Source organism: Quercus suber, unplaced genomic scaffold (genome assembly GCF_002906115.3).
Source record: "Quercus suber isolate HL8 unplaced genomic scaffold, Cork oak 2.0 scaffold_497, whole genome shotgun sequence".
NCBI classification, from domain to species: domain Eukaryota; kingdom Viridiplantae; phylum Streptophyta; class Magnoliopsida; order Fagales; family Fagaceae; genus Quercus; species Quercus suber.
In genome coordinates, this window is record NW_027069946.1 from 69,804 (window position 1) to 81,872 (window position 12,069).

At 34.7% G+C, this 12,069-nt stretch overlaps 1 protein-coding gene and 1 non-coding gene across 2 annotated transcripts; one reads left to right on the forward strand and one right to left on the reverse strand.

Annotated features, from left to right (window-relative positions):
• Positions 1-2,996: 2,996 nt before the first annotated feature.
• Positions 2,997-3,103, reverse strand: LOC111994703 (small nucleolar RNA R71). Its single transcript, XR_002881114.1, has one exon. It is a non-coding gene; the product is annotated as a small nucleolar RNA R71 (small nucleolar RNA).
• A 1,108-nt stretch (positions 3,104-4,211) lies between these two features.
• Positions 4,212-5,024, forward strand: LOC136063191 (uncharacterized). Its single transcript, XM_065763205.1, has one exon. The coding sequence runs from the start codon at positions 4,212-4,214 to the stop codon at positions 5,022-5,024; it is 813 nt and encodes a 270-aa protein (XP_065619277.1).
• The last annotated feature ends 7,045 nt before the right edge of the window (positions 5,025-12,069 follow it).

The following is a 12,069-nucleotide window of genomic DNA, read 5'->3' on the forward strand; positions in this document are numbered from 1 at the left end:
TTTTTTTTTAATTACGTCCTGATACTTTTATACATAAAGCACAAAGTATCAAAACTAGTAATAATTAATTAAAGCAATACTTGACAGTAGACAAAGACTAAGACAAGAGTCTCTCTCTCTCTCTCTCTCTCTCTCTCTCTCTCTCTCTCTCTCTCTCTCTCTCTCTCCTTTTTTTTCTCCTTATTTATATGTTTTATTCTTTAAGCTATGATTCCAATTTATCTTTATTTGTCTTTGCATAAGTCTATGGCTGAAATATCATTCTCCTTTGGTTTGTGAATTTTCAAATAGTGTATAAAACACTATGAAAGTTTAGACCCCCAATTTACAAATTACCAATTCAAGCTTAATATCAAACAATGTATGCGTGAAAAATGAATGTAAGCTTATACTAGAATTGATAAACAATCTAAACCAAATAAAATCACATCCACGACAGAAATTAAATGGCAAAGATTAAGGGAAGAAAAATGCAAACACAAGGACAACACAACGATGTGTTATCGAAGAGGAAACTGAAGCCCTCAGCATAAAACTTCTCTGCCGCCCTCTAAGTGGTCAATAATCCACTAAAGAATGAAGTTGGGATACATGAACAGCAGAAGACCCTCCAAGCCTAATCTACCCAGTGTACCTAAGCCCTCCAAGCTTCTTGCTCCAATGAGGTTATGCTGAACCTTTGTCTTCTTTAGCTTATCGGATTTCGCTATAGCCCATAATATCAACCAATAACCATTGGTCCCTTCCTAATTGCTACCCAATGCACCAAATAGTATTCTCACAGATGTGGATATGATGAGAAAAGGATTTGGGTAAGAACCTCTCAAGGATGTAACAATGGAGAGGGTAAGAGTAAAGGAATTTGAAGAGTTTTTATGTAAAGATTGTGGATGAATCAATCTTGTTTTTCTCTAAGGTTTCTCTCTCAAAATTCTCTTTGGAAGCTCTCTACATTTCGTGGGTATAAGGGTCTATATATAGTGGTGGGTGATGTGCATGAAATATATACAATAAAGTACTCACATATCTACATATTTATCTTTATTTTTATGTTATTTTGTTACTAATTATATAATATCTTTGTGTTGCAGGTAAAAAGGGCTTTACATGCAAAGTGGGGCTAGGCCAATTAAATTCAAGTCCAATTGGAGTAAGAAATAAAAGGAAATTTGCACCAAATCCAAGTCCAATTCGGATTAGGATTCCAGCCTGCACATCAGTTAGTATTTTTGGCATAACTTTCGGCTCAGATATCCAATAGAGATTATTCAAGTTGGGCTGGAAAGTTAACTTAAAGGGCTACAACTTTGTAGTTTACTAAAAGTCCGAATTCTGAATTTAAATGGGCCAAAATCATCGGTTAAATGAAGCCTAAAAATCTGGGATTTTCTCCAAAACGGGAATTCAACTTGTAATATGATTCCTTGACCTATTTAAAGGCTCTTTAGGGTAAAAAGAAGAAAAAAAAAACCTGAGAGGAAAAGGAGGTGCCGCATAGAAGAATTTGCTTTTGGAAGTCTTTCAAAAGAGGAGTATCTGAGGATAAAGGTGAGAGCTTCATGTTGATCAACCAATTCGGATGAAAGACATAAATTTTATTTGTTTTCTTTTCAATTTTATTATGAACTAAATTTTATTTTCTAGAGCATTGATGTAGTCTAGTAATGAACACACAATTTATTTTCTGAGTTATTTTATTTTTAATATTTCCATGATTGAGTGTTTAATTCTTATTCTTAATGTTTACTATTTTTTACAAATTATAGTTTGATCAGTTGAATTACAATGAGACCGAGAGGTGATTTGTTATTTTAGTTCTAGAATTAAACACCATTAGTTGAGCGAAAGTAGAGACGCTTTACCGTGACTAGTGTGATTTTTCAGAAAATTCAAAGTACGTAATGAGTCTCCAATTAATTAAATTCACATAGAGATATGGAATTGTTAGTTGATATTTTTGATATTATTCGAGAGAAGATATTGAATACTTAAGGAATTTTTAATCATCAATGGGAGATTATTAGAATTTAATGATTAGGAAGGATAAATTGTGTGGGATTTGTTAGGTGAAATCAATCGCTCTAGATCCATTTTTATCATATTTTTTCACTGTTAGATTTTTACGCTTTGTTAATTATTTTTATTCGTAGATTTATTTTTATTCAATAGTTTAACTTAATTTAGATAGTAGAACGTTCCATTTATTTTTGATTTTCCAAATAGTAATTAATATAGTGAATTTCGGTATTCAATAACATAGTTAATCCTTGTGGGTTCGATATTCTTTTTCTAAAAACACTTTACTACTTGTTACGATTCTGTGCGCTTGCAGATTATTTTACGGGAACAAGTTTTTGGCGCTATTACCAGGGATTAGCTATTTGTTATTGATATTGATACTAGCTAGATATTTACTACTTTGGATTTTATTTTATTTATTCAAAAAAAAAAAATTTGGTGCATCTGAGTCTGTTTTCTTTCTTTTCAGGAATTAAAAGTGCATGCCCCGATCTAAACTATCAGAGCATACACTCTTTGATCTTGAAATTGAAAGAACCTTACGTTAGCTTAAGAAAGAAAAGAAGAAAGAGGCCAGCACATCTCTATCTAAGATGGCCGATCAAGAGCAAAAGGCGTTAAGAGATTATGCTACGTCCTCAGTAAATGGAGCTACATCGAGCATAAAGAGGCCAGCCACACAAGCCAATAATTTTGAGATCAAGCCGGCCATCGTTCACATGATACAGTAGACTGTCCAGTTCGGGGGCCTGTCACAAGAGGATCCTAATGTCCATATTGTAAATTTCTTGGAAATTTGTGATACTTTTAAACATAACAAAGTGACAGATGATGCGATTCGACTAAGGCTTTTTCCCTTCTCACTTAGGGATAAAGCAAAAGTTTGGTTGAATTCTTTGCCACCCGCCATCATTACTACATGGGAGGAGTTGGCACAAAATTTTTTAGCAAAATATTTCCCTCCCGCAAAGACAGCAAAGCTAAGGAATGATATCACCACGTTCATCCAATTTGAGGGTGAATCATTAAATGAAGCATGGGAGAGGTACAAAGATTTATTGCGAAGGTGTCGTCATCATGACCTTCCAGCATGGCTTCAAGTGCAAACATTCTACAATGGTCTAGGAGCTACAAACAGGTCTATGGTTGATGCAGCAGCTGGTGGAGCTTTAATGAGTAAAACTCATGAGGCAACCTATGAACTTCTAGAAGAATTGGCATCCAACAACTATCAATGGCCTACAGAAAGAGCAATGCCAAGAAAGATAGTTGGAGTTTTAGAACTTGATTCTATTACCTCATTGGCGACATAAATGGCAACTTTGTCTCAACAACTAGGTAAAATGAATGTTAATGTTATTCAAACTAATGTTGTTTGTGATCATTGTGCAGGAAATCATTCAAGTGTCGATTGCCAAGTGGGAAATCCTTTTGCCCTATCGAGTTATGGACAGACAAATTACGTGTCAAATTTTCAACGTTAAAATAATCCATACTCGAACACGTACAATCCTGGATGGAGGAATCACCCCAACTTCTTATGGAGCAATAACCAAGGGCAGGCTAAACCACCTCAGCAATTTCCATAGTAAGAGAAGAAGCTGACACTTGAGGACATGTTCAAGCAGTACATGCTAAAGACAGATGTGGCGATCCAAAACAACTCAGCTTCAATCTACAATCTTGAGGTGCAAATCGGTCAGCTCTCAAGCATGCTCACAGAGAGGAGTATAGGAACTTTGCCAAGCAACACTGTCACCAATCCGAAAGAACATGTAAAGGCAATATTATTGAGAAGTGGACGAACATATGAGGAGCCAAAAGTAACAAATGCCAAACAAGATGAAGCTGTGGATAATGAGGAGTCAAAGATGAAGGAAGCCGAGTCAGAGATGAAAGAAGTGGAGCAAGCTGAGAAGACTAAGGAGAATGAAAGAGCTTCAAAATCCAAAAAATCAAGGGAAGTTACTTTTGAGACTTATTCTCCTTCAATTTATGATCCACCAATTCCTTTTCCGTAAAGATTACAAAAAAACAATGTGGATGATTAGTTTTCTAAATTTCTAAATATATTTAAGCAATTGCATATTAATATTCATCTCATTGAAGCTTTGGAACAAATGCCTAAATATGCTAAATTTTTGAAGGATATTATATCAAAGAAGTAGAAATTGGAGAAGCATGAAACAGTAATGCTGACAGAGGAGAGTAGTGCAATCTTACAAAAGAAGCTGCCACCTAAACTGAAAGATTCGGGGAGTTTCACTATCCCTTGCACTATAGGAAAATCTTATTTTGATAGAGCTTTATGTGATTTAGGGGCAAGTATTAATCTAGTGCCTCTCTCTGTTTTCAGGAAATTGGGTCTTGGAGAAGTAAAGCCGACCACTATCTTTTTACAATTGGCGAATAGATCCATTAAATATCCAAGAGGAGTCATTGAGAACGTATTAGTAAAAGTTGACAAGTTCATCTTCCCAACTGACTTCATTGTCCTTGATATGGATGAGGACGAGGAGATCCCTTTGATATTGGGTCGACCTTTCCTTGCGACGGGGAGAACTTTAATTGATGTCCAGCAAGGAAAACTTGTTTTGAGGGTCGGAGAGGATGAGGTCACTTTTAATGTATTTAAGTCTATGGAATTTCCTTCCGAGACACATTCTTGTTTTCAAATAAGTGACCGAGACATGATTATGGCCGATGAGACTTGTGCAATTGATTTTCAAAAGTTACCACTTGAGGTATGTCTTACTCACTCTAAACCTGTTAAATTCAATGATGAAGAGGTTAAAGAGTGTGAAAGATATTTGGAGGCTACACCACTCTTTCCTCCTTCCATGCAACCAAAAGTGGAAGACCTAAAATCATGTCTGCCAACATCTCCACCAGAGGAACCACCTAAACTTGAGCTCAAACCGCTTCCATCAAAGTTAAGGAATAAAGAGACCAAAGAAATCTTCAGTGGGTACACAGCTGCACCTCAAGGAAAAATATTCAATTAAAATCAGGGGAGAATCTCTTCTCCTTTCTCATTCTTTTATTTAGTTTTTCTTCCTTTTTCCCATTGAGTACAATGTGAAATTTAAGTTTGGGAGAAGGGAATTTATTTTATTTATTTCAAAAAAAAAAAAAAACTTTCTTTTGCCTAGCTTGAGGTTTGTGTTTTAAGTTCATTATACTACTCTTGCTTAAAGAATTTCATTGCTTTCATGCTCAATTCATTGCACATGCACGTAGCCATTCAGACACAACTTCTTGTTGAAGGATAAAAATGATTAGAAAATCTTGATGATAATAATGTGGAGACTATAACCCTTGTGAGTTTTGAGCCAATCATTATTTTTGGAGGGTTATTTATTTTTTTCTAATCTTAAAGTTCATTTGGAAGTGTGTAACATATTTCCCTTGTTGTAGTCTCATTGTTCTTGCTTTTGGCCAAAAAAAAAATGATTTTATGCCACACTTGAACCTTTTGAAGTCATTGATGTTGAATGAACTATACAAGTCTTTGAGAGATGAGATTAGGCAATTTTTGTCTACTTTGAGCCATATATTTGTTTGTTTTTTTTTCTTTGGATACATTATCGCTAGTCACCCCATTGAGCCTTTTAATTAGCATTTCTTTCTTAAAGCCCTTGTCCATAGTGTTTCAAGATGGAATTTGATCAGTTTGTTTCAATGTGGTGGTTTGTGCAAGAATTCAAAGAAGGAAAAATTGTACAGAGTTCCCTTGACTCCAATGTTTTAAGTTGCTTAGTAACTAGGGGTATTCATTACCAATGTTTACTCTTACGTAAAACCGTAACTTGAAATATGAGTATGCAAAAGCACTTCAAGTTTGTGACTTGTTGAGTAACTAGGTGCATCCATCACAAATGCCTGCATTCATGTCAAAAGATAAGTGACGACTTGAAGTAAGTAAAAAAAGAAAAGAAAAGGAAAAGTGTCAAAAAGAAGTAAATAAAAAGGGTTCTCATCAAATTTTGAGAAGTGAAATGTAAAGGAGTATTGCTTTGAAGAAGAAGAGTTGAAAAAAAAAAATGTTGAATGGAAATTCCAAAAAGAGTTGACATTCCGACAAATCATGAAAACACTTCTTTTATTTACCTTTACCCATTTTTATTTCATACCCTTTACTTTTACCCTACATTACGTCCTAATAAAGTCCTTATTTGATCTTGAAGATTGTGTAGTTCAGATATTAATATGACTGAATAAAAAGTGTGGTGTAAATTTTTTTTTTTTGGCATCTTTTCATGAGACTACTTGTTCTTTGTTAATTAAGTGTTTTCATGTGATTTATCTGTGAGATTTTTATTTTTCTTACATTATTCCACCCACATATATTATTGAAAGTGTTACATCCCATTTTAGAGTGATTTCATTTGTTGAGTGATACCATAGGAAAGGTTTGAGTTGAAGCATACTTTCAAATAGAAATTCAAGTCAAGTTTATTCTAAAACTAAGAGTATGTTTGGGTTGGCTACCACTTTTCACTCACAATGAGTTTTGATGGCATGAGAAATTTCTTTAGCATTTGTAGTGTTTTTGAACTTGAACTAATCCTCTTTGCAAAAGGAAATTGGAAAAAAAAAAAAGGATTTTCTTTGTTTTGCTTATTTTAGTATTCATTCTCAGAATTTTGTGGGTATATTCCCTGCAAACCCTCACGAGACTACAACTCGTCCACTAGTGTAAGCTAGAGGTTTAAAGGCTTGTTGTATATGCTAAATGCAATCAAAATTTCTAGCGAAAGTGGATTAGTTAGGATATTTTCTTTGTTTTGTTTTACTCTATTTGTTTTGCTCGAGGACTAACAAAAATGTAGGTTTAGGGGTACTTGATGTGCATGAAATATATACAATAAAGTACTCACATATTTACATATTTAGCTTTACTTTTATGTTATTTTGTTACTGTTTATATAATATCTTTGTGTTGCAGGTAACAAGGGCTTTACATGCAAAGTGGAGCTAGGCCAATTAAATTCAAGTCCAATTGAAGCAAGAAATCAAAGAAAATTTGCACCAAATCCAAGTCCAATTCGGATTAGGATTCTAGCCTGCACATCAGCTCGTATTTTTGGCATAACTTTCAGCTCAGATATCCAATTGAGATGATTCAAGTTGGGCTGGAAAGTTAACTTAAAGGGATATAACTTTGTAGTTTACCAGAAGTCCGAATTCTGAATTTAAATGGGTCAAAATCATCGGTTAAATGAAGCCTAAAAATCTGAGATTTTCTCCAAAACGGGAATTCAACTTGTAATAGAATTCCTTGACCTATTTAAAGGCTCTTTAGGGTAAAAAGAAGAAAAAAAGAACCTGAGAGGAAAAGGAGGTGCCGCATAGAAGAATTTGCTTCTGGAAGTCTTTCAAAAAAGGAGTATTTGAGGATAAAGGTGAGAGCTTCATGTTGATCAACCAATTCGAATGAAAGACATAAGTTTTATTTGTTTTCTTTTCAATTTTATTATGAACTAAATTTTATTTTCTAGAGCATTGATGTAGTCTAGTAATGAACACACAATTTATTTTCTGAGTTATTTTATTTTTAATATTTCTATGATTGAGTGTTTAATTATTATTCTTAATGCTTACTGTTTTTTACAAATTATAGTTTGATCAATTGAATTACAATGAGACCGAGAGGTGATTTGTTATTTTAGTTCTAGAATTAAACACCATTAGTTGAGCGAAAGTAGAGACGCTTTACCGCGACTAGTGTGATTTTTCAGAAAATTCAAAGTACGTAATGAGTTTCCAATTAATTAAATTCACATAGAGATATGAAATTGTTAGTTGAAGATATTTTTGATATTATTCGAGAGAAGATATTGAATACTTAAGGAATTTTTAATCATCAACGGGAGATTATTAGAATTTAATGATTAGGAAGGATAAATTGTGTGGGATTTGTTAGGTGAAATCAATCGCTCTAGATCCATTCTTATCATATTTTTTCACTGTTAGATTTTTACGATTTGTTAATTCTTTTTATTCGTAGATTTATTTTTATTCAATTGTTTAACTTAATTTAGATAGTATAATGTTCCATTTATTTTTGATTTTCCAAAAAGTAATTAATTTAGTGAATTTCGATATTCAATAACATAGTTAATCCTTGTGGGTTCGACATTCGTTTTCTAAAAATACTTTACTACTTGTTACGATTCTGTGTGCTTGCAAATTATTTTACGGGAACAGTGGGTGTTTGGAATGCGAAGAGTCATTTTTTCCAAAACAAAGTTGGCTGGCGACTTGGCCTCGTAGCTTGACTGAGCCGCGAGTTCAAGCCGCAAGGTAACTGAATGGCTAGTCTAGACTTTTTTTCCTGTTCTGCTCCAGCTGGTATGACGCTTCAACTTCTTCGCATGCTTGGCACATGAGCATCTTCTGGCGGTTTGCAAGCCGCAAGCTACCTACGAGATCCAGCCACGAGTCCCTGCTTCACTGCACAATCTTGAGCATTTCTTTACCCTCTTTCACTCACTACCCTTACACGAATCCCACCTAAATACATGGTTACTAAATGCTAAAATACAAGCAAATTTGGCACAGAATAAAACCAACAAAATGGTTGATTAAATTCAACCTTACAATTTTCTCCTTTGGCTATTCCGTGACAAAACCCTACAACAAAATCTAGACTTAACGCGTGAGTTGGGAACAATTGATCAAAACTCACTCACACCTAACTCTAAAATCTGTGAAGCTCTTGAACCATAAGAACAAGTATTTCCTGAAACACAATAATACAATATGATCATTGTATGTAGAAAACTCGTAATGCATATAGAGCAAGCACAATGCGATCAAGCAAAATGGAAATAAGTAATAAACCAAGGCTTGACCAAAAACGAACAATCACTATAAAAAGTGTTCACATTGCTCATTCACACATGGAATGAACATCCGAATATGCAAGCTAATAAGCTCAATTGTAAAGTATCATTTACATGTCCAACACTCAACTAATGCAACAACACTAGGAAATTGCATTAATGATATAAAATCCAATAAAGGGCACAAGAGTGATGTACTTAAAGAAAATACACGACATTTAACAGCAAGTACTTAAGCTACAAAACATGAGTACAAAAGCCTTAAAAGCTTACAAAAGCAACAGGTACAAACATTAAATTAAAACTGAATAACAACTTATATCTATATATATCATAGAACCAATAACTTAAACCAAAGAATTAAAAACATATCCACACAAGAGTTTATGAAAACCAAAAAGTAAATAGCTAAAATTTGTTAAACTATCCAAACATATGTGTGAGTGTATATTAGCTTCCTCTTCTTGAGCACACGATTCCCCCTTTTAGTATGCACACTCCTCCTCATTCTTGTGTTGCTCTCCCTCTTACTATATGCTATCTCTCCCCCTTTTAGGCACGAATAGCTAAAGACTATCTTCCAGTTTTTGCTGAATAGCATCTAGTTGTGTCTCAATGGTTGTGAGATGCATTTGAGTTTGATTGTGGATGGAGTGAAGAAGTAGTTCCAAATCGGAAATCCGATGAAACACATTTTCAATCAAGTTTCTTTGCTTGTCTGTTTGAGGTCTAGGGGGAATAGATGGAGTGCCAGTTGTTTGCATCTCAGAAGGAATTGGAGAAATAGTCTTGATATGTACAAGTGTAGTTGAATCATGAGCAAGTGGATTTGCATGTGTGGATGGCTCACTCTTAGGTGCTCTAGAGGAGTGACTCTTGCTTGCTTGAAGAGTTATCATAGATATTGGCCAAGAACGCGATATAATTTTTCCATTTGTTGGTGAACAGACACCTTCACGAAGCAAGATCTTCATGATGAGACTACAAAAAGGAAGACATGTTTGAGCTGCTGATCAAGCTACTACTTTCCCAATGGTCTGAAAGATGTGGGTACAGATGTCAATCAGTATGCTGGTAATGAGATCACAGAGGAATTGTGCTCTTCCAAGATTGATGAAAGTAGTGTTAGACAATGGGTAGAGATTGGAGAACATGATCAATTTTAGAGTGGCCAGTTTAGATGAAAACTGTGCAGTGCCTATAGAGGAGCCCTTGCTTCTAACTTCATGATCAGGTCCAAGAATTTGAAGAATGTCTTGTACCTGAAGTAGTCTGTCATCATATGGAGTGAGGTCCACATTTGCTGGTCTGATGATGCGAAGAACCTTTGCAATATAGTCTGGATTGATGGAGAATTCTGTTCCTCTTACCCAATAATTCAACTTTACTTCGGTGTATCTGGCATTAAAGTAGAATTCTTAACCAATTCATCAACCGGGTCTTCAAAATTCCCAAACATATCAACCCAATCTCTTTATTAAAAAATCCTAGGGATAAATGTTGTTTCCAAGGAATCAAATCGTACTACACGTTCCACAATTGTAGGAGCATCTACAAATATTTCTGAGTAAGTTTGTGAATCAAGAGGAGTCCTAAATCTCTCATTGTTTGGATCTTGAGATGACTGAGTCGAGCGACAAGTTCGCTTAGTAACAGGGGATAGAACATAAATTACAATGTCTTTTCCTTTAGAGAAATGGCGTGACATCTATAGAAGAGAAGACACACAGCAGAGAACCAAGAGCAAAGATCCAAGACACAATCGTGTAAGCATTGGTATTCAAGGACAGATATCACTCAATCATATAACATGAGCAAAGACAGTACCAAGAAAACATTAGCAACACTGATGCATAGTATATTTGAGAATGTAACCGATGATAAAAAAAGATGATTGTAGAGTTACAATTCAGTAGAAAGTGATCAATGAACATCACACAGTCACAAATAACTGTCATTGCGACACTATACCATGAGCATGATATGTGCAGAATAACACAGTTAAGAAATGCAACTCAGAGCACAAACTCTAACAGAGAAACAAAACACGATAACAACCATATATAGTATCCTAGAAACAAGATCAACCAAACCCAAACACCAAAACTCACAAACATAAACCCAACCTATGTCCGAAACAACAAATATCATAAATCAAAATAACAACTCTCAAACCAAGAAAACAAAACCATAATCATGAAATATTATGTGAGAATAAGAAAACCCATACATTTTTCTTGAAGATTGGAGATTGAAATGGTGCAAAAATGGAGGTTTTTGAGAGTGACATGGTGAGTTTGAGAGAGAGTTGAAATGGGGAAGACAATGAATAGTCATAAAAATTCGAGGAAAAACTGAAAAAATTTTAAAAACTGCCCTTAAAATGCAAAACGTGCGATTTTCACGACTAAGTCAAGCTGCGTGCAAGTCGCCAAGGCTAGCCGCCAGAACACTTAAAACAAAAAAATTGAAAAATTTTTCTAAGTGTTTTTCGCGACTGGAAGGTCTACCTGCGAGAAAGTCGCAAGGTAAGCCGCAAAAATCTCTATATACCCCTTGCGACTGGACCTTTCACCCGCGAACAAGTCACCACAGTGAGTCACGAGAAACATAAAAACCTAAATTTTGAAAAATATTCTAAGTATTTTTCGCGACTGGGACATTGACTTGCCAATGAGCTGTGAAAAATCTCTGTATGGGCTCGCGATTAGGGCATGCGACTGGACAAACCCACGACTGAGTTGCCAAAACAGGGCACCACTGTTTTCGAACTTTTGATAATTTTTGTAAAAAAAAAAATACTTTCCAAAAACAAACTAAAAGACTCAAAAATCTTTTTGTGTTTGATCAACAAAGATTGAGCATGTGAAAACACATTTAATCAAGTACAATCACATAAATGAATATGACATTCATTGAACATAGACATATGTGATGTGTGTGGATATCAGAAATGGGATAGTCCTTAGTTTAATGTGAAACTTTAATGATCAATTCAACCAAGACATACAAAATTAGCACAAGATAATGTGACCCATCTCAATTATAGAAATATGCGTATATGACCTCCCACATGAATTTGATTACATTTCTTTGAAACTTTTCATTTGGCTCCATGAACATCTTTTTGAATCAATATATCTCATTGTGAGATTGATGCCTGAAATTTTTGATATTTCAATTTGATGAGCTAGCCTTTGGC

Excerpts from the sequence above, each read along its gene's own strand:
- LOC136063191 (XM_065763205.1), top strand. The coding sequence starts at position 4,212 with ATGCTGACAGAGGAGAGTAGTGCAATCTTACAAAAGAAGCTGCCACCT.